The sequence below is a fragment of the Balearica regulorum genome, chromosome 5, assembly GCF_011004875.1.
Source record: "Balearica regulorum gibbericeps isolate bBalReg1 chromosome 5, bBalReg1.pri, whole genome shotgun sequence".
Lineage (NCBI taxonomy): Eukaryota > Metazoa > Chordata > Aves > Gruiformes > Gruidae > Balearica > Balearica regulorum.
In genome coordinates this window covers 58873783-58897169 of record NC_046188.1, presented here as the reverse complement: position 1 = coordinate 58897169, position 23387 = coordinate 58873783, and the positions used below count along the sequence as shown (strand labels likewise).

The window sequence follows — 23387 nt, the reverse complement described above, 5'->3', positions numbered from 1 at the left end:
TACAGTTTCTAGGACTAAAAGTGAGACTATGAAAGAAAGACATAGACTTTGCATGCTTGCAGAGCAGGCCACCAATGTAAGTGACAATGCAAGAGGCTGGCTACTGGCTACAGCTGTCTTTTGAAGAAGGCGGAAACTATAGGAGCTCTAGCTGCTATAGCCACAAGATCAGCGCCCTGGTTGTTTGCACAAGAAACACGGGTCTTACATGAAATACCAGCTAAGCGAACAAACACCCTTTGGAAGAAGGGCTAGAACCCAAGTTTCCTCCTCCTTCCTTAAATCTGCTGGTGCCTCATCCCTTGGCGGCTTTTGCCTGTGCTCTTTCCCGTCTGCCCTCCCCACCCTGCCCAGTGAAGCTTGACTTCTTTTCTAAAACAACTTCACCCTCCCAGATGATGAGCAGTTCCACCTTGGAAATGTCCTAGTGGTTATGCTGCTCCTGAGGAAGATGCCAACAGGGTGGGTAATCTCCTTTCCTACAGCTACCATCTGGCAAGTGCTCTAAACACTATAAATAAGGTGGTTTGCTCTACAAGCAGGTCATGTTTTAAAAGCACAGCAGCAATCAGTAACCACGGGTGCAGAAAGGCACAGGCCCTGACTGGGGTAAAGGAAAAGTGCGGTTTCTGCTCATGTAGCCAAGCTGGATGGCGTGCCTATCAGAAACTTGTGTCAAAACCCAAGTCACCTACAGCACATCTCTGCCACGAGGATTAGGCAGCAACCAAGAAAGAGGTTTCAGGACCATTTTGCCACAGGGAACTAGGTCACGCTGTGCCAGAGGTCCCACTTTAGACATATAAGTCCTTTTTTTCAGAATCCAGACTTGATTCTGAAATGGACTACCTAAGACACACGTGACATCTGGAGCAGAAACACTGCTTAGGAATTATTCAGGAGCAATAAACAGGTAAGCACACAAGTCCCAGCTCTCCAAAATAACGCTGACTTCACATCTGTGGGTTTTTTCTAAATGATCAGGCTGTCTCTGTTAAATGAAGGATATAATCACAAAATTGTTGTTCAGGGGATACTGGGAGTCAGGGATAGAACTAAATAGTTCTCTTTATTAAAGAATAAAAATTTTCCTCAGCAATTTCATGTAGCAAAGCCAACTATTCCTGGTACCTACATTCAACAAGTACATTTGCACGGGGTAGGAGGGGAAGGAAGTGAAAATCCTGCAACTAAACTCAAATTGCTTTAGAGCTAACTCCATACTACAAAAGTCTTGGCTTGTGCTACTTTGGCTTCCTTTACTGACAACACTCCACTGTAGGTGGCTACATAACAATTACTCTGAATGAATACTCTCTCTGGATTTATGAGAGATTTCTAATCATTGTTTCAAAAATTAAAAATCTTTGAAGAGTTGCTGAAGTTATACTTGAACTTATTTGCAAAAGTACTTCTAACTTAGTTAAGAAACCATAAAAGTATAAACTTTTGAAACAGGAGGTGCTGGTGTCAAAAAGAGTCATAAACAAATACACACATTGCTTTTTCATGACATGAACAAAACATATTTATAAAACCAGATTGGGTCAAAGACTATCCTGGAATTTAAAGAGAACTCCCCAACAGATCTTTAATCACAGTGAGACTCTACTATGAAATCATCTTGGTGTGAAACTAAAATAAGAAATTTATGAGACTTTGTTGAGAAACCTGAATTTCAATTGTGTTTGGCCAGAATACTCATCCTGCTTGCAACCTGTGTGAATATCACACAATTCTGTTGCTTGTAATTGATGAACAAATCCTTGTACAAGAGATTTTTTCTGTGCACTAGTATATGCTTCTAACTGTACTTCATTTGTCCAAATTATTTGAAGTCACCATTTAATTTGGAAACTTCTACAGTAGTCCACACTATTAACTCTGCAGCAACTATCACTTTTATTTGTAAATGTGTCCAAATGATGAAACATGCAAATGAAGGGACCTCTCCAACCTTAAACCTGCTTAAACTCAGAGATAAAAACATGATATATAAAAAAGACACCTACCTTCCCTTTCTAAGAAGTTTCACAAAGTAATGCAAAGACAAATGCAGCAAAAAGCATACAATTTTCTAAATCCTTTAATTTCTACTAATATGTAAAGTGTAATTTACCATCATTGATATCCTACCAAATATCTCTAAAACATAAGGAAATACAGAAGATATCTAGCTTAAGTACCAGCGATCAGATCAGTTCCAAAAATATAACAAGCATTGGTATTGCAAATAGCATGCACTAAGTTGTCTGGAGATAACCTGAGGTTTAGAACGGTGTCCTCCTTTTTCTCGCCCCACTACGACTTTTCCCTGCTATAAATAAGGCGTGTTGTAAAATACCACCATCACCATCCTTGAAAAGGAAACATTTTCAATTGGTATTGAGACATACATTGTAAATAATGGAACATGCTAAAATATGGTTATGAAACCAAATAAAACAAATTATGAAGACATTATACTGGCAGGCAACAGCTCCCTCCTGAAAGGGACACTTACAGAACAAGAACAGATTTTGTTTCAAATGCAGGAAAATCCTAAATACATCTGTTTGCTAAGTAACAAGCAGCAAGATACTAGAAATTACCAATAAGGCAATACTAGTTATTCAAACTATTTATTCAAATTCCCTATTTGGATAAAGTAAATTAGTTGCAACCAATTTGCCTCATTAAACAACCAACTTGTGCCTTTCCTGATGACTCCTTGGTTCCACATAAAGAGGCTTTATTGCAGGGTAACACAGAGTAAGCCAGCACTAAAAAATATAAAAAGCTACAACTGCATTTAAAAGTACAACAGAAGTTATTTCAAAAGGTTACAAAGTTCTCTCAATAAAATAAGTCACAGTGACATATCTGTTTTAAAGAAATCTAAGGATTCATTCTTTAAATATTTTACTAATATTTTAAAGCAAAATATCTTTAGATCAAAAAAATATCTCTTGAACGGGTTGCTCTTGCTCAAATCAATTATTTCACCAGAAAATGTATGACTGGAAATTGAGAGAACTTCCTCTGTATTTGGGGTAATAAAGCACCAGTCCTTCTTTAGTAGCTTTGCTTACTAGCATAAATTAATAGCATTTGTTCTACGATCACCCCATCTAAAAGAACAGATTGCGCCTTGGAAGAATGAAAAAAGAAGGGGGTCCTTGTTTGCTTTTTTTTTGCTTGTTTGTTTTAAACAAAGGAGACATGCTATGAACCAGTGACTTCATCCCACTGCGTGTTGCCTTTTGGCACTGATGCAGAGTCATCTCTAAAAGATGAGATGTCACAATCATTTTTCCAGTTCACAAAGATAGCCTTCTTTCTGAAGAATTTCACTAATTTTTAATAGTACATATCTAAATGGTTTACAAGCATTTAGTCAAGATTAAATAACATGATGTTACAGGTAATTTAATCCTGTTCCTTAACACTTTCATCTTTTAAGATGAACTAATGGTATGGGTATATGAGGCAATTATCAGAAGCCAGATCAGTGTATGAATAACACACAAGAAACCACATGCAGTCGTGCTCTTTCCTTACATAAGAAAGCAAAGTAGCTTGTCCTTTGTTTTTACCATGGGGTAAGAAGGTGCCCCAGAGTAGCTGAACACTGTAAATTCACACCCACCTTGCTTATATAGCCAGCTCTTTAATTTTCAAATTAGAGTGTTATTTAAATGCCATTGCTCTTCATTTCTATAACTGTTCTTCCTATAAACACCCTTTAACAATAAAGCATCTTTACATTTCAAAAATCCTTCCATCTCTATCTTTTTATTTTTAATTAATGACTTGTTACTGCCTACAAATGGTATTAACAAAAACCACCTGGTTCAGACTCTACTACTGTAATCCTTCGGTCAAAATAAAGTAAGGCCTTTTCTTTTTCCCCAAAATTTGTATACAAACTGCTTGGTCTCTGTTGAATCTTACAGGAGCTCAGACAGCCAATAGGAAATGGAAATGAGATCACAAACTTCTTAGGGACAAAGCCAGATTCTCCAGCATCAAACAACCAAGATGTTAAACAGGTACCTTTATGTGTGTATTAATGGCCAACAACTTTCACACATAAACCAGGACACTATTACTGGGTATGAAAGAAAGGCAGAGCAGCTGATAAGTCTTAGCTAGATATATGAAGCTGCTCCTGCTTCCAGGCTGCCAGGCTGCATTTTATATCTATCTATCTATCTATCTATCTATCTATCTATCTATCTATCTATCTATCTCACATTTTCCACCAGTATTAAATGTAGATTAAAGAAGCAGCAAAAATCAGCAAATTGGGCTAAGGAGTTTGCATAATCTGCAATTGCTGCATTGGACTTTTCAACAGCATGTCAGTTCATGACTTAACATTATAAAAGAAAGCAAACATGTATGTATCTGCAGCCACAACACCAAAGTTTGAGGGTTTCTGGGGTCAGCCCCCATGTGTACAAGAAATCAGTGGTATTGTAGCTGGTATGTTTGCACTATCACGTGGGCTGGTTTTTACCGTCTAGACCAGTCTCTCAACAGAAGTCGTCAGAAAAAAAGCAGGAAGATTTTTTTCACTCTCAAAAATTTCAACCTAAATCTCAAATGCACAGCTCCCAGAGCCCAGCTCTGACCCAGTGACTACATATCTTAGAACAAGATGGAAGGAAAGTAGGGGCAACCTACTTTCCAGAGCTTCCTCCAAAACAAAGCACAACAGAAAACTGAAGAGCGGTCAGACACAAAAGGAAAGAACTTGCAAGACGGAACTTAACAACACTCCCTAATGTCACCCACTGCAACTATTTGAAGGGATCTATTTATTAGAATACCTTGTGAATAGACATTAAAGATATTTTTGCCCTTTCTGTTTGCAAAGGAGTCTATGACAATATTCTGTTATAGCCATAGTATAAAGTGGGATAATCTATAGCTCCGAGACACTTTCAAATAAATTCAAGCTGAGGCGCTTTATTAATATGAACACGGTTCTGCATGAACATAGCTTAAACAATGACCAGATGTATAAGGAAATAAAAGCCAAGAAGAGAAAAAAGAAGTAGAGAACAGTGCACCCTTCCATTTTAAAGCACAGGCTCTCCAGAGTATCATCTCCATCACGACCCCACACAGACACACTCACAACCAGAGTGTCTTCACACCAAGCTTCCTGCAAGCAGTCTACTGTAAAGACGCTCTAATACAAAACCTGATAAAGGGAAAAACAGAACACAAGAACTCAAAACTTACCTTTTCCAAAATGAATTTGTTTAGATAAGGCATGTAACCCTGATTGGAAACTGGTCCTTCATCATCATCCCTAAAGTGCTCCTCCAAGGCCACTGGATCATGTGGAACATTTAACACTGTGCACAAGTTGTGAGAAAGGACCTAAGGACAGAAGAGAAACCAGTGACACTGCTGTCAGCCTTAACCATGCTGTATTCCCTCCAAAGCAAGGCTGTGATGTGCAAAACCATGCACAGAAAGTGACATCTTCACATCAGCACAATTTCTGTCCTACAGATTTTTGTCAAAAAAACAAAATGTAACTAAAAAAGTTGAGTCCAAGGATTTGATAGCTTCAGACAGTTGCACATTTATAGAACCAATGAGATCATAGATAGGTCCATTCCTACACAAGTACAAACACAGCCACAGAAGGTTCCCTTTGTACACATATACTTACGCATTTGAAAACCAGAACAGGCGTGCAGAAACACCAAGGTAATATTTACAGAGTGAAATTAGACAGCTAGGGAAAACAACCACAAACACCTAGCCTTTGAAATTATAAATATTTACTATCTAGTGAAAATGAGTAAGGAAGAAAACAACTCAATATGTACCCTTATTTTACCACACAAATTAAAGCATTAACTACAGATTTCTCTTATCTGCTTGCTTTTGGGCTTCTTCTCAACATTCACCCCATATTTCAGTTGGCAAAGGAAAAGTAGTGTTATAGAAAGGGGAAGGGTTTAGGCGTGCTTCTCAAAATTTTATTTTAAAAAGGTATTTGCATGAATTATGTCAAGAGCTTAACACCCACCGGCACTCATGTCTGTTCTTGAGAAATGACCTTCAAGAAGAGGCTACACACTTGATTAGTTTTAAGGAAGTACTGAATTACTGAAAACTAACTGGTAGCAAACACATCTCAACTTCTTCAACTTAGGCCGAGTTCTGCACACACAAACTAACACCTCAGTACCAACAAGAGAAAGGCAGCCTCTGGGTAGCAGTCACTCCTGTGCCACCAGCACTTTCCTAAGAAAGGCAAAGCACCACCCTTTTCGTTGTTCACACTGTTTCGAGTCAGGTCAGTCCTGAAACACGCCGCCCGCTGGGTCTTAAACACGCTGTCACTCGGGAGCCCTCTCCCTTGGCATAATGCAGAGTTAAGCCTCTGAAGACCACATACCAGCTACAGGAACTGGGTTAAGGATTTAACTTCACGTGCCCAGGAATGGTCTGCATTGAAAAAACGTAACTAAGAACCAAAGGCAAAAAATACACGTAAAACAAAATTAGGCAGAAGTAAAGCAGATTTGCATCTTTTGAAAATGCATGCTGCTTGTGGTTTGGTTTTTTTTAGATCAACAACTAGACAGGACAGACTGCAACTGAATTTTGGTGTATGTTTTACTTTTTCACTGTGCAGCATAAAATTAAAAAAACAGACCTAAATGATGCAAAGAGAAAGCAGTAAAAAAATGTGCAGAAAATTTCTAAGCGAGTTGACATAAAGCAGACAAGATGGGGTAGCTGCAAAACAAGAAGTGAAAGTCTGAATTCGTCAAAGCCTAGGAAATCAAACCTATGCCATACACTTAAAATGTCTGGGCCCTGCCCCCCGCCAAAAGTACATTTACTTTTCTTATGTATGATAAGGAGACATGCAGAGTTTAAGTGCTAGTTAGCATAAAATCCTACAAAGATAGTCCAAGATGCACGTTCAGTTCAGATCAGAGGAGAATTCCTTTCTACATACCTCCAAAGTTACACTTTCTTTTAGAAAAGCACACATTTCCACAAGAAATATGTATTTTCATTGTCGTATGCTAACATTAAGCCACTGGAGCTAACCAGGTGCAAAAGTTAAAAAACAGGAAAAACCATAGCATCAGCCATATTACAACAAAAGCTGTATTTCCCAAAGTAGCAAAATAGTATTTAGAAGTTATCACATTTCATACTACCCTCCATCAACAGTATATTTCCCTTCAATCTATCCTTATTTTTAACCACCACATCAAATCGAGTATTTCAGTCCATGTGATTTACATATGGAGGGGGAAAAAAAAAAGTACTATCATGCATGTTTCCCCTTCTATTTAAGGCTTCTGTTGTTATTTATAGAAGACTGAGGGATTCTTGAATTTCTGAGAAATAAAGATGATCTCAGTTTTCCAACCAGACCATAGTTGCTAATACTATAACTAAAAAAATACTCAACTAATAAAAATATTCTAAAAGCAAAACTGATTTAAGCTTATTACCAAAATAACTTGAAAGTCTCAATAAAACACTTTCTCATCATGTCCCTTCTACATGTTTCTCTTCTCCCTTTTTCAGCCTTCTTGCTGTGCTTGGGCTGTCAGAAACCTAGGTGGTTTCCGCATCAAGCAACCAATTTACCAGGAAAGAATTCCACTTTCAATCTTTTTCTAAGATCTGCCTTATCTGCGATCTCTCCTGTGCCCAGTGCTCTCTTTTCATAACTCAGGAAATTCCTCAGGGCCTGCCAAAGCCTGCCATTCTCTAACACAGCCAAGTGCCAGCTGAATTCTTCAGTTGCAGGGTAAGCCTGAAAAATTCTGCACTGAAGTCTCGTTTTGTTTTGTTCTCTCAAATCCCATTATCTGGACCATGATATACTCTATTTTAATGATCAATTAAAAAAAAAAAAATCTAGCTGAGTATTAGGTTAACTGGGGTACAAAAAATCGCCTTGCCTTGCAGAAGCTCCATCAACCATGAGGAAGTTTTGCACCAGTAAGGATTATTCCCCCCATGCCCACAGGGTTGCTAGGCAGCTTTTTCATTCAGCACTTATTATGCCCTGGATGCCACATTTAACAATCTACCTTGATGCCACAGCCAACTCCTACCCCAGGCCAGAGACCCATCTCTGTGCTGCACCAAATGGCTACATGGTGGTCCCCAAACTGTAGTCCATGAGACAGCAGAAGTGGTCTGCAAAGGGTTCACAAAACCAGTGCGTTCTGGGTGCAATTCTTCCATTTTCACTGAAAAATTTTGTAACAAAGATGCCTAGTGGTACCCAGGGAATACTGACAGTGTTCTGCTCTAAATATAAATAACTGGATGAAGCAAGCAAGCTGAACACCAAAGGTCTTTGGTTTTACTTTATTTACGGCCAATCTCATGCTGCATTACCTGGAGTGCTGATCTCCAGCCCAGTTCTACTCTGCCACTGCTGCTTCCCTCTGAGCTCCTATTTTCCAAAACATTGATCTTCCAAAATTTTGAGCACGTGTTGAATTGTTACCATTTGAGTAGTTCCATTTAACCTTGTCCATAAAAGTGACCTGTGTTTCTAAAAGGAAAAGGAAGATCTGCTAAACTACTTACTGCTCAGTGACAAAAATTTGGCCCAGATGATAGTAGGAGCACTAACAGGGCAGACTAATCCTACAGCAGTTATTGTCAGTTTCTTCAGTACTTTTTTCTTTTCCATCTTTCAGGGGGGTCCTCTCCCTCCCCCCCATCTCTTTTTAAGATTTTTAAATGTTGGCATCACAGATCTCGACAGCCGCATTCAGTGGCTTCGTGTGAATTCATTCCAAGACATTCTTGGCTCATCTCTCCCCGACATCCATGTCAGCAGCTAGCCAGCCAGAATAAGGCTACTCACAAGTACTCTCCCTTTTCCTTTTTTGACCAATGTGGAAACCAGCATTGTGTATGTCCCTTGTCACAGCCACAAGGTCTTTTCAACCAGGGCATGTTTTAAGCATACAATTTCTTGCATCACAGCCTCTCCGAGGTACAGCCTATCCAGTCAGGTAGCAAATACCATGCAGAGTGTCATTATTTAACACTGGGGTTAGTGCAGCAATCTCTTTCCCAGTCGGATGAGCATATTCAAGCCCAGCCTCCACCAGCTCAGGTTCCTGACGCTAGTGCTCTTTGCCTACATCACTTCTCTACATCTCTGTTCCTTCGTTTGTTCCCTTCACCCTTGGGCACTCACAGACTCCTTGTCACCATTTTTGAAAACGTCACCGTTCCTCGTCTTCATTATCAGCACACCCACTTTGGCCCCCAGTCACATACTGGTGCCAGTCTGCATCTGTCCAGCTGCCAAGTGAATTGCTTTTCTGCCCTGTGGCTCCCAGCCCTTAGGAGGAGCTCCCAGTAAACGTCCTCCATCTACCACACCTTTCTTCTACATCTTCCTTGAAACCAGTTGATAAAACATCATGGACAAAGGTTAAACGGGCTGCTGATCCACAGGCAGTTGCTCCTCTCAAATGTGGTATCACGGCCCCATCACTTCCTAATGCCCCCCACTTTTGGTCTACAAGCTGCCTTGGTTTGCCACCTCTTCTGGAAGAGGGACATCCCTCCCCTCGCACCTGACAGACACGATTCCTCATGGCTACCCTAACACAAATGCTTCTGAACGCCATTAATAATGTCAGAGTACAACTCTCTCATAGTGAGTCATACTGACTAATTTCCTACCCTCCTTCAATGCTATTCAAAGTCAATTGTCCAGCTGGGGTCCTGCCCACTCGTCACAGGCTCTCAACCCTTAAAGTGCCTTGCTACATTGTTCAAGGTCTTCCTCTTCGTTCAGACCGTCCCTCTTGCCCCCAGTTACACCATTCTTCCTCTTCCCACCAGCCACTGACTTCCCATTTAGTAAAATGACAAAACAAAGATAAGATGTATAATAATCCTATAACATACCAAATACGACTAAAGACCAGTTTAAATTTTATGACTGGTAACTTTGGTCACCCACATCTTAGGGGCCCAAATGAGACCATATTTTCATGAGGCACTCACCATCCACATTCTGCAGATATCACACCAGGAATTCAAGACTTTGAAAATCCACCCCAATGTAGCATGCAAAGCAAAACGAGAACAGCCAAATAACCTATCTACCTAAGCAGAGACAAGTCACAAAGCAACGTAAGGAAGAGCTTCCAGAGAGAGTGTATTCTGTCCAAGATCCAATACATACCACAAGGAGTTTTGCCGGCTGTTAAGTGTAACTACATTTAAAACCACAGTGTTTCAAGATCCAGATGAAAAGCAGATTGAATGCTGGCACATTACAGAAACATTTTAAATAAGTTAATTTTAAAATTGCAGATTACAAGAAAGATGAAATTGGATTTAAATATAGGAAAGCAAGTACTTGCATATAGCTCGTGCTTGAACCACAACAGCAGCTATAATTGCATACACAGAACTCATACTTTAGCCTTGCTACATGAGTGTTTGATAGTGCTGAAACAAACTGACAAAATGATGATTGTGTCTATATTTAAAGTTATAATTTAAGAACAGAACACAGAAATGTTTCTGCTGATGTAGAAAAAAGGGTAAGATCTGCAGCCAGCATAACAATAGAACTTCTGAAGATTACTGATTAGACAAAAAAATTAATCAGTGCATACTGGAAGAAGATAATATTCAAAATTACATAGAGGACTGATTAGACTGTCTCTTTTCTCAGCAGCTCAGACCATATACAAAAAGATACAAATGGATAAAAAGACATCTCATGAAATCTTTACTATTCCGAGCAAGTCCTTGTTTTTCCTCCAAGCGTTTACTGTTTGTCCAGACTACAAAACAGACCCAATTCACTCACCTCCATCCCTGTGCTCTAGATATATTAAAAACAAATGTGTGATGCAAACCCTTCACAGTAGGGCCTCAGCTACATCACACGCATTTATTTTTCTCATAGTATTTAATGAAAATTATTTATTTTTATGGAAGGCTCAAAGATCACTTCTAGGTAGAGAAACTAGAAATCACTCTCTTTAACAACCATCATGTATTTAGGACCTTCTGTGCAACACGATGGCAATACCGTATACTGGATTATACAACTCAAAGATCCATTGTCAGTGAGTTTTCTTATGGAGAAGGGAAGAGTTCAGCAGGTTACAACACTGCATGCTGTTCTCAGAAAACAAACATTTTGTCACCATTTTTTTTTATAACAGGAGTTTCACTGAATTATTAAACATATTTTTCTAATGCCACAGATCTCTACTAACCTGTTTATTTCCAAGCCTCATCTCTCTATTTTATAGGGGCGCTATATTTACCTCATGGTAATGTTGATGAGAAATACTTTATTGTGAAATACCTTCTTAGTACAACATAGCCCTACATCAATCAGACAGGAACATCTATTTTGCTGTCCTGCCTACCCCTTCCACCGCATTGATGGGGGGCTACTGCCATAATGTAGTCTCCCTGGTAGGACTATCGGTTTGACATCACGTTAATCATTTGTCACAAAAAGTCTATGGAAGAACACTCTCTACCCCTTCCTGCATTTCCTGAAAACTAACTTGTGGTGGTGGCCACAGGGGAAGGCAGCAGCCTCATTTCAGGCTTGTTTCTGCATTCCCAGATCACCCACTTGACACTTCCTGGAGGAGCCTTTGTATCACACAGAGAACTGCACAGGCCCTCAAAGACCCACTTTTTATTCATCTCTTCTCTCTCACAGGTAGACAGAATGAAACATCAAAACTGTTTAGGAAGATGTTTGATAGGTAACAAGGGGACAAGTTTAATTTCCCCTCTCTTCATTTTTTTTTACTTTTCTTAAACCCAAGCATTTGTAGACATGGGGCTCTAATAAAACAGCAGAGCATGACAAGGCAGGTAACAGTGCTTCAGTTTGGAAATAAAACTGCTGCTTTAATCCCCTAGGTCAGACAATGATCTTAGAGAAGAAGTGATGACACCTCCATCAGAGCAAGCTGTACAAGCCCACCAGCATCCTGGCTGTTTTTTAGCCATTTAATTCACCCCAGCACCTATGCAACCACAACAGTTTCTTCACTGACCTGCATGACAACACGTGCTGCAGACACACCTTCCAGGTGAATGCACTGAGCACACAAATCGCAGCAATGCACGCAAGGTGTGGTAGCATGACAGGAAAACAGGATTCCTTTCAAAAGCAAGATAATAAAAAAATGCTTCTCTGCAACCTACTTCAGTTAGTCCTGCAACACAAATACTCAGTTTCATGACACCACCTGTAAAAGACCAGGGACCTGCACGTTCTCAGCTTGAGCTCACGCTCAGATCTGGCTTTTTGCCTGACTCCTGCCCTACAGTCACTTCTGGCCAAGTTAGGCTGTATCTCACAGCCCGATTGCCCCAAGCAAAGAAAAGGAGAAGAGGAACAGGCTGCTTGCAGCACGTTGCATGTTGCGGACACTTATTACATAATGCTAAATGCAAAAGCCATTAGCTACCGACCACGCTTGGAAATACCACCCGCAGCACAGCCACTCTTGCTCCTGGAGTTAATCCCACAAAGGGAGCAAATGTCAGCTAACTGTTGCAGCCGACACAACTCCAGCCCTCAGTACAAGGACCCACAGTCTAAAATGTCAACAGGTGTTGCGTTCTTATTCAAAATATTTATTTAGCCAGATTCCTGCTATTATTCCTGGGCCAAGACAGTCCCATAAAGCAGGGCCAAGATGGGATCGGATTCAGCGAGCTGCCTGAGAGCTCTTTTAAGAGCACAAACATTACTTCAGCATATAAGCTAAGGAAAGAATGGCACAGTTGGAGCCTCTTGACTAATTCTCCTGTTTATATCCAAATAAGAGAGCACTGTGGAACCTCGCTCTCCCCTTGGCAAGCTATGAATTTCACTTGGACGCAGCCAACGCCTATAGATGGGACCTTGTGGTTACCCCACAAAAGATTTTGGCTAGAAAGGCTACTAAGGACACAGGGCTGAAAGCGGACCAGAAGCACAACAAGGACTTGTGCACTGACATCTTGGGGAGGATGAAGCGCTTGCCTGGGCAGAATAAGAATAAGCCTCCTCGAGCATGAGGAAGGGCTCACTCAAGCCTCCCACGGGACAGAGGCATCCAGGAGCCATAGCGACTAGCAATGCCACATGCTGAGAGCCTCAATGGAGAAAATGCCATTTATGGCCCCCAAGTGGGCTTTGAAAATGGGTGGCTGTGTCCCCTCATCCAGCCCTGAGTCTGACCACCTCAGACAGGCTCCAGGCCCCACATCCACTGTGGAGACAGCCAGTGGGGACAGTCTGGGCCCATGTCATTGCCAGCCCCTCACACCCACATCAGGCCCCAGCCCCACACCACGTCCCCTGATATCGCTACCCCCCTCTCTTCCCCGCCCCCGACCAGGCCAGGCCAGGCCGGGCCGGGTCAGAAAGCCGCCCCACTTGCCTTGAGCTGGGACTTAGAGACCTTCCCGCTGCGGTCGAGGTCGAGGGCGGTGAAGGCGTGCCAGATAGACTTCAGCAGCTCCTCCTTGAGGCCCACCATGGCCGGCCCGCCGGCTGCCGCCGTCCCGCTCCCACGGCCGCTCTGCCTTCGCCTCGCGCGGCTCCGCCGTCGCGCCCGCCCCGCACCGCCCCGGGGGCGGGTGCCCGGCCCTTCCCGGTGCCGCCCCGGGACCCGCGCGCGCCTCGCCTCAGAGGCAAAGGCCGAGGGGCTGCGTGGGGCAGGGCGGGCTCAGGCGCTGAGGAGAGCGGGAGCCTCGCGGGATGCCCTCAGCGGGCAGGGGCACTGGCCTCAGGGGACAGGGGTACCCGCCCCAGCGGCGCCGGCTCCGCGGCCCCTGCGAGACACCAGCCCGCGCTGCCGGGGGCTCCGTGCCGCAGCCCGTGACTGTTCGTACAGCAGACACCGTCTGATTTTCACAGTAGGATACGCTCACACAGAGAAAAGTAACTTTCTTAATGGGCTATTTCAGCCCCAAGAATTTTAAAGAGCAGCTTGCAACGAAGGCTGCATACCGCTGGAGTGAATGAAGTTCAATCAAAAATAACGGGGGGGGGAAGGAGGGCTAAAGAAAAAAAAAACCAACAAAACACAACCCCAACTTGACCACTACTTCCAGAGCAGGAGTAGTACAAAATATTATTACAAAGAAGAAGTTTTGTTGTTGGGGATTTTTGGGATTGGCTGGTTGTTTTGGTTTGGGGTTTTTTTTCATGCTAAGTCCTCTTAAATGTGGGTTCAGACTAAGCAATGGTGAGAGCAGCTGCTGTGCAAGGACATCAGATGTCTCTACCCTCCTTGTGCTTTCTAGCAGACCCCCCCGGGGTATTTTTCTGCCAACAATAGGGTTAGTTGCATCTAGGGCAGAAGTGGCAAGAAGATAATGCCACAACATATATTGCTTTGAATGCCGCATCCGAGATAATTCAGAGGTCAGGATCAAGTTAAGGTTTCATTTTCATGGATTTTAAGCAGAACCATTAAGATCCCAAATTCAAGACATGTAATAAATAAGTTTAAAAAAAAAAGATTTTAACTTTTGTCCAATTTTAGTCTTCATTCAACTGCATAATCAGAACAAAAATAGCACTCCACAAGTGAAATAGTTCTGGCAGGTATAGCAAGATTACAGCTTTGCACCAGGTGGTAATGGTTCATTGCGATCCCAGTAAGGCAGGCACACACACTCTGAAGTATCACTTAAAATACTGTTTATTTGAGCTAAGACTGTAATGGAGAGTACAGTATAGATAATCTTATATTCCTTCAGGTCCTGAGAACCTCGAGCTGTGCAGCATCAACCAGGTCTCTGATCAAGGTGCAGCATGTCACACAGATCCTGCCCATGGAAAAATGACACCATTTTGGTCAATCAAGCTATTACAGGATTTTCTTACAAGGAAACAACTCTATATATCATTCCTACTGCTGCCAAACAGAAAGGATGTTCACAAGAGAACTTCTTGCTGCATTTTCAGATAAAGGGCAGGCCACACGGGGGGTACAATCGCAGGTACCAAGCGGTACAACCAGGTGGGTAAATTTATCCCCCAGCCATGGGACACACACAGTCCCATGTGGAACTGGAGGCCAGGCTGGATGAGCAGTGCAGCACAAGCTGGGTGGGCACAGGCCTAGCCTAGGCTGATCACTAATCCTCAATGTACAATGGTCTTCAGGTCAGGATCACTACAGATAGCAGGTAGTGAAGCCTACTGTAGAAGTACTTTTCATTCTCAGATGTGATAATTCATAAAATGATTTTTCTATATGTGGGAAATTGGAGACTACAATCACCCACAGATTTCCAGTAATTTTTATTCTTTAGTGTCATCTTTAGCTTACAGCAAGGAACAAAAATACTCTAGTAATACAGAGATATCTTCATCTCTCAGTAGCACAGGGAACAGGCAAACACAACCTGCCTTATTCACCGGGAGTATCCTAGCAACCTTTCCCCCCTCATTTTTCTTAACCGTTTTCTCCATAGTTTATCCAGGACTTTGGAATCCACAATTATTTATGCTCTTTCCTCAAGATGAATGGTGTGAACTCTACAATTAACAACAACAATTATGTGGGTTAAATTTCTGAATGAACCTGGTTTGTTAACATTATAGCTGTTACTATTACCAGAAACATCTATCATCTTGAAATACATTAGCATTTCTCCTATTTGACCATAGCTATTCCACTTAAGAAGGAAGGAGACAACTTTTGTATATGCAGATAACCTAACTTATTTTATTTGGTAGCTGAGCAACCGCAAGGTCACCAGCACGTACAGAACATCCTTATTAAAGTGCATTAAAATACAGTTAGGCTCTGTGAAATGTCACTGAGGAAAAGCAATTAATATAGTTCACACATGAATCTCCTCATGGCAGGGACTTAATTTTTGTTTTGAACAGAGTTCAGTGATTTTTGGCAGCTCATTTTATAAAAACAATAGAGTGGAAAAATGAAATTAAAACAAAATGCCCCATAAAATAATTGTAAAAAACCCTGTGTGCTTCTTTTCATTTTTGCTTCATTCTTTTTGCTGACTTCTTTTATTCCTGATTTAAATGACATGCTAAAATCCTTTGCCAGAACAGGACTTATTTTCCACTAAGAATATAAATAGTTCCATTCAGGTCAATAAGTTAACAGTCCATGCTTAAATGTTTCATTAAAACGAGCAGTTTATATAAGCCTCAGCTGTTCCAGCTTTTGGTAGGTTAATCAAAAGTATACTTACAAGTTACGCATGAAACTAGTACATGATTTTATATAGACATACTCATACTTAAAATAGTTTTTATGAGATTGAACTAGTTGGGTAAAAACAGTTAAACTGAAGTTCACATGCAGATGTAAACTTGCTGTTGAACAAAACCTTTGTTTTTTATACTTACCCAAAATAGCTTTAACAAAGTTACAGGACTAACTGCATCCACACCCAAAGTGAGAGTTATTTTAAGCGACTCTTCAGTTTTAATGTGCTACTCTGGATCTTTGCTTATCAAAGACTTTACATTCTAAACCTTTGAAGATAAGATTGACATATAATCCATAAAACAGTAGTTAAACATGATCACATTTAACCATGAAGTCCTTGATAGCACTGCACAAGCTCCAAATTGTTTGCATGGTACAAAAGTGAGTTCTGATGCAACTTAACATACTTCTGCTTTTCTTGAAAGTTGTCTGAGGTCTCAGCAACTTTATTTTAATCTGTGCTTATTCTAATCTTATTAGCTCACCACAGTTAAAAACATGACTGAAGGGTGGTGCGGAGATCAGGGAGGGAAAACTGGCTCACAGTCTTATAAAGTGACTCACACTTTCAGGAAGAAGCTTTAGTTAGACCCTGCTGAGGCTCAGCCTTAAGAGGTCAATCACTTTTCTCTTCCTCCTCCCTGCAGTAGCTTAATTACTCCTTGTTAGCCAAATAATAAGTATTTGTCAGGGAGGTTCTAACCAGAGGAAATATTACGCATTTGAAATGTTACTAATTTTGTTTTATGCCACTGAGTCAGTTAAACTGCCATCAAGGAAAGAATTCAGACACATCAGTAACTCACAGTTTTCTTCTCATTGTTACCCCACAGAAAATCCTCCTGAACGGTGGCTAGACCAGTCATTTTTATTCTCCACAAGAAAACTAAACCAAAGCAAACAGAACAGAAGTTGTTGACCATTAAGCTAGCTTTGTAGCAAACTGTGTTTCCGGTATCTGCCATTTCACAGTGATGTTTTAGCAGAAAAACAACCTAAAGCAAATGCTACTGTTTGTGATCAATGTGTCACAGTTTCTGAACAGACTACTCGCACCATAAAACATCTCAAGGAAGCATTGGCAACAGTGTAAAACACCCAGTAAGTATATTTGACATTATACCATAACCCAGTCCTCAAAAGCCATTTGAGGCATTTGCTTTTTCTATCATTTTTAAATACTTTAAAAAGTTTTATCTCTGGATTTACACACATGCCTCATTCTCACTGAAACTATGTAGAAATAAAGCCTGAAAAATTATTTAGGTGAAATAGGAAGCGGCATCAGATGCTGAATCAGAATAGCAGCTCAGTCTTTCCTACAAAAACAGAAAAAATAATTTTCCATCCACTTCCAAGACTTCTAGAGGAATCTTTACAGCAATTCCAACAAAACACACCTACTTCACTATAGTTTTCTGCTATTTATACGCATATGCACAACACATGCATTTCTATTCAAATTTGACAAAAAACCCATAATGAGGTAAACCACAGAGCATTAACTTACCTTTCAGGTCCTCCCTGATAACACACATCTTACTCTACACATCTTACTCTATCTATCTGTAGCTGATAAGGTATTTCTCACCAAGTAGAAAAGAATACCGCAGATACCTTACTTGCAGAATGGAAGAGGAAATTAAATCCCAGGTGTGTACTGCAGCAACCATCTGATACCATGTTTTGGGCTGGAAACTGGAGAGAGAAATGGTCAATGGAAAGACTCACGTAAGCAGGGTTAGTGTAAAAGACCGTGAATATTGACTCAGTGTCTATGAGACCAAAAGGAGATTAAAATCCCATTTGCTAAGGCATAGAACAAATATATGGGGAGATTCTACCCTAAACACTGTAACACCTAAGTAGCTGAGAGTGAAAAGAGGCAAGAGGAAAGAGCTGCAGAGGCAGGAAGATCACCCAAGGTTGGTGAGACTACTAAAGGTTGGGAATAGGAGGTATTTCTCCTGTGTCGTTGTGTCGTTCGTCCGTCCGTCCATGTCGTGCCCCCCCACCCCCGCAGAACACACTGCCTAAAATACTTTAATTAGTGGTACATTCTGTTGTCTGCAAATCAGTAGATGAACAAGATCTTCCCCATCAGGATGCAGGCTGAACACACAGAATCTTTTCCTGTGCATAAATGGTAATTCAATAACAGCAGCAGGTTTTATGTCCATTAGCCCGCCTATCTGGCAGTAACTCTAAGGATACATTAGACAGAAGATCATTAATTAGAATTAGGCCAGTTATTCTGCTTTCATCTTGAGTCAAACAGAGAAATCAGTTTAGACCAGCATGATTATTCAGATGTCATGTTAAATATCGATGCTGAATATTAGAAAGGAGTCAAATGGCTGGCAAAAGGAAGATCTTTGAAACTGATTTTTCAAGACTATCCAGAATCTCAGATAATTTTAAAGCATGTACAACCTCAGATCTCTGAGCAACGCTAATAACAGTAATAAATTGCTTCCTGTTTAGTTAGGCACAGCAATATTCTCTTCTCAGGGCACTTCCCTTTCCCCTACCCCAACCCCATTATACTTTGAGAAGACAGAATCTTTATCCAATTCCAACTATTTAAACAGAAGTGGGACCTTCATTTCCTGTGCGCTGTCCTCTCCAGTTGCTGCTTCTTCCTGCTTTCTCTCTGCAGTGTTTCTTGAGACAAGAACCTACGTGCCAGTCCAGTAGCCTCCAACCAGGGGAATTGCAGCTCACTCTCAGATGGTTTCCACAATTCACTCGTAGGTAAGGTTCAGGCAGGCAACAGCCCTGCTTTTGACTTTTCCTGGCCATTGCTTTAGACCCGAGTCCTCAAGCACAGATACAGCAGCGATATTCACAGGTAGCACACATGCAGAGATTTATTAAGCATATATACATGTTATATACCAAATCACATACAGGGTGAAATCATGAGGTGCCTTTGCCAAGCCTACAGAATTGAGGGGGTGGGTGAAGGCAAAAAAAATAAGTCAACACTTACCTGAGCTACTGCTGGCAAGAATGCTCAATCACTACTGCAGAACAAGATAATGATTTCTAACATTCAGACTCAAGTGTCATACTAGCACACAAACACTTTAAAAACAAAAGTTTAGTGTACAGTTGACTATTTTGTCCAGCAGGTGTTGCTGGAGACTACAAAACACATTAAAGACAAGGTCAAGCTGGTCAGCTTTTGGTAGGGGGTCAGACAGTGCATGGTGGGTTTCCCCTACGTGCCGCCCAATTCAACAAGAATAGGGTGACTAAGAATACTTTTATTCATTAACTTTTTACATGTTATAGTCTAAAGCAATGCAATCTATGAAATTGAAATCCTATTTTCAAATATACAAGCAGTGCCTACCTCCATTTCTAGGTGGAGGTAAAGTTGTCTATAACTTCATAAAAGAGCCAGGTAGTCAGTAAGTTTTTCAGGTTCTACATCTTAATAAATTCTGATCCATCCCAACTAAAATAAAACATGTTATTAGGTCTGTGGTAATCAACAGCTTGGGGGCGGGGGAAGTAGGAAATCAGTCAGGGGATAGGACAAGGTCAGGTTGGATGGGGGTCTGAGCAACCTGATCAAGTTGAAGATGTCCCTACCCATGGCAGGGGGGGTTGGACTAGTTGACCTTTAAAGGTCCCTTACAACCCAAATCATTCTATGATTCTATGGCACTTGGAAACTGCAAAAAAAACCCCAAACCAAAACAACTAGACAAATGCTGTTTGTCAATAGCTCAACAAAAACAAAACACAGACTATGACGACCTTAGTAATTCTAGCTAGTTAACCCTGTGTGACTTCATGGCAAAAATTGCTGGGAGTTTGATATGCAATCTATGAAAGTAGAACAACAGTTTCTAGTTATGCTAGTTTCCAGCTGGAGGGTGCTAACTTTTTACAGACACTCCTCAATCATCTGTTGGCCTTCATGGCTATAATGGCCCAGTAGTATGCATGACTATCACAGTACTGTTTTCTGGAAAAAATATTCTCCAAGTAAATCCAATTTTGTTTTGATGGTAATGGCATAAATATATTTTTGTATAGTATTTGAATACCATTGTGACTCAAAATATTTTAAAAATATGAACTTTATTATTTTATTATAATGGCTTAGCCTGCAAAACAATGAAAAACTAAGGACCATCAATATTTCTACAGGTTTGATCCACAAGATGAATTATCCAAAAAGTCAATCAATCCTTGATACTTACAATTCACATTAAGGAGTTGGGGGGGGGTGTTAATACTTTTTTGTTTGTTTCCAACAAGAGCTAGTTTTGTACAGTCAAATGGAAGACAATTCATCCATAAATAAATTATTTAGATGGAACTAATTTCAGAATATTCTTTTGGAAAGCAGCATTTGTCAGTGTTAAGTGATGTCATGTCTTTTAGAGGAAACTAGAGATTTAGTCCACCACATGACCTACTCTTTGGGCACAAGATGCGGCAAGACTAGACAGGTAGTGTTTTCCAGTAACATATCATAGAAGATGGATTGCAGACACTGGATTTATATTCAAAGACAGAAGACAAAGAAGCAGATAAATATCCAGAGGATGTGGGTGCATGAAGCACCTGCTTTCAGTTATTTTTAGGTTCTTTTTCTGTGTAGTTATTCAAGAAGTCACAGACTCTGATCAAAAAAGTTAAGGGACTATGCTACCTCTGTATTGGAAAATTAAGCTAGATGAATTAATGAGAAAAGTGGTTAAACATTAAATGTAGCTATTTTGAATAACACATTTGCCACCCAACTCTAAATACTTGCTTCTTAAATTGAGATAAAGCTTTCTTCTTAAAGTGCTGAAGCTCATTTTGTTACACCATGATTAGTAGAATTTCTTCAACTGACATATGAGACTACATTTTGGGAGAGGCTAGTGGCTGCTTCTTCTGAAAAGGTGGCTTGCTTAACTGCATACAAGTTTTGCCCAAATGTTTTTGCCATCAATTTGTAAGCTACCACAATTACTGTAAGACTGTTTCTATTAAAAAAGAAACCCCCTTCAATGCCAGTAAAAATAGATACCACTTCTTACTCAGTAAGCATTTGAATCATGGGTCACTGGATGCTGGGAGTATTTGTGGGAAGCATTAACACACACTTTCCATATTCTCTGCCTCTTCCCACTGGCCAGTGTTGGGGCCAGGGCATTCTCAGCCTCACCATTGGCCTCAGGAAAGCTTATGAATATTTGAGATAAAATTTCACCATTTTTACTATTCCTATAAACTACTTTAAAACCCTGAAGGTCTTTTTTAAACATTCTCCTTGGCACACAGTAAAGAGTTAAAACATTCAAAGCCACTTCAGTTGTGTTGTTTAGGCTGGGCATCCCTTCCACAGCAGATACAGAATCTGTGTCGAATAGAATCATAGAATCATTTAGGTTGGAAAAGACCTTTAAGATCATCAAGTTCAACCATAAACCTAACACTGCCAAGTCCACCACTAAACCATGTCTCTAAGCGCTACATCTACATGTCTTTTAAATACCTCCAGGGATGGTGACTCAACCACTTCCCTGGGCAGCTTGTTCCAGTGCTTGACAACCCTTTCAGTGAAGACGTTTTCGCCAATATCCCATCTAAACCTCCCCTGGCACAAGTTGAGGTCATTTCCTCTTGTCCTATTGGTTACTTCAGATAAAAGACCAACACCCACCTGGCTACAGCCTCCTTTCAGGTAGTTGTAGAGAGTGATAAGGTCTCCCCTCAGCCTCCTTTTCTCCAGGCTAAACCACCCCAGTTCCCTCAGCCACTCCTCATCAGACTTGTGCTCTAGACCCTTCACCAGCTTTGTTGCTCTGCTTTGGACACGCTCCAGCACCTCAATGTCTTTCTTGTAGTGAGGGGCCCAAAACTGAACACAGTATTCGAGGTGTGGCCTCACCAGTGCTGAGTACAGGGGGACGATCACTTCCCTGGTCCTGATGGCCATACTATTTCTCATACAAGCCAGCATGCCATTTGGCCTTCTAGGCCACCTGGGCACACTGCTGGCTCACATTCAGCCGCTGTCAACCAACACCCTCAGGTCCTCTTCCGCCAGTCAGCTTTCCAGCCACTCTTCTCCAAGCCTGTAGCGTTGTCTGGAGTTGTTGTGACCAAATTGCAGGACCCAGCACTGAGCCTGGTTGAACTGCAGTTGGCCTCAGCCCATCCCTCCAGCCTGACCACATCCCTCTGTAGAGCCTTCCTACCCTCAAGCAGATCAACGCTCCCACCCAACTTGGCATCATCTACAAACTTAGTGAGAGTGCACTTGATCCCCTCACCCAGATCATTGATAAAGATATTAAAGAGAACTGGCCCCAATACTGAGCCCTGGGGAACACCACCTGTGACTGGCCACCAACTGGATTTAACTCCAATTCACTACAACTCTTTGGGCCCAGCCATCCAGCCAGTTATTCATCCCACAAAGAGTACACCTCTACAAGCTTACATAGCTACTGTGTACAGCTTGTTTGCATAGCAGTACCTGTGCTGATGTTACAAGCCTCTGAAAATGAGTGATGCAAGAGCACATAATTATCATAGGTCAATCAAATTTATTTACATTATAGGGGAAGAAAGGCTTAGTAAGTTTGTTGATCTCTCACCAACTGATATTAATGACTGTTTAGAGGTATGCTTTAAGAGAGGTCTTATTTAGTGTAGATGAACATTAAAATGTTGCAACAAAACCATGAGATACTCAAAGTTTTCACAAGACAGGACTATCAAAGTAAAAACTTTGAAGTATTCCAGTCTATCATTTTTTACTGATGAAAACTGCATATGCAGAGAATAAAGTTGCCTAAACCAAGCCTGATTTCGCTGTCTTACATGAATAGCACTGATACCTCTTACAAATAAAAATACTTGGCAGTTTTCATTTGTTAATTGCAAAGTTAAATTTGCTAGTCCATTCAATTCACATACAGCTTTCTCTGATAGTCCCCTGTGACTTTAATACAGCAGTGTAAAAGCTTCCCCAACAGACTAATCTATTGAGCCTTTATTAATTTTACTGTATGTCATCTTTACATGAGGTAGAATACAAATGCATAGATATTATGCATCCATGCCATAGAACATGCTGCTACTGTGTTCCCTAGACTATTCCCAGTTCCTCCCACT

General features: G+C 41.0%; 1 protein-coding gene across 2 annotated transcripts in view; it reads right to left on the bottom strand.

The window, feature by feature from the left end:
- The window catches only part of SWAP70 (switching B cell complex subunit SWAP70), a 41334-nt gene extending 27698 nt beyond the window's left edge, over positions 1–13636 (bottom strand). Inside the window, exons 1-2 of one of the 2 annotated variants that reach the window (XM_075755150.1) lie at positions 13437–13636; positions 5233–5373 (exon numbers count right to left, since the gene is read on the bottom strand). In XM_075755150.1, coding sequence (XP_075611265.1) covers positions 5233–5373; positions 13437–13535 — 240 coding nt within the window. In that variant the 5' untranslated portion in view covers positions 13536–13636. The remainder of the gene's footprint in view (positions 1–5232; positions 5374–13436) is intronic. The other variant, XM_075755151.1, reaches the window with a different exon arrangement.
- Positions 13637–23387: the final 9751 nt, after the last annotated feature.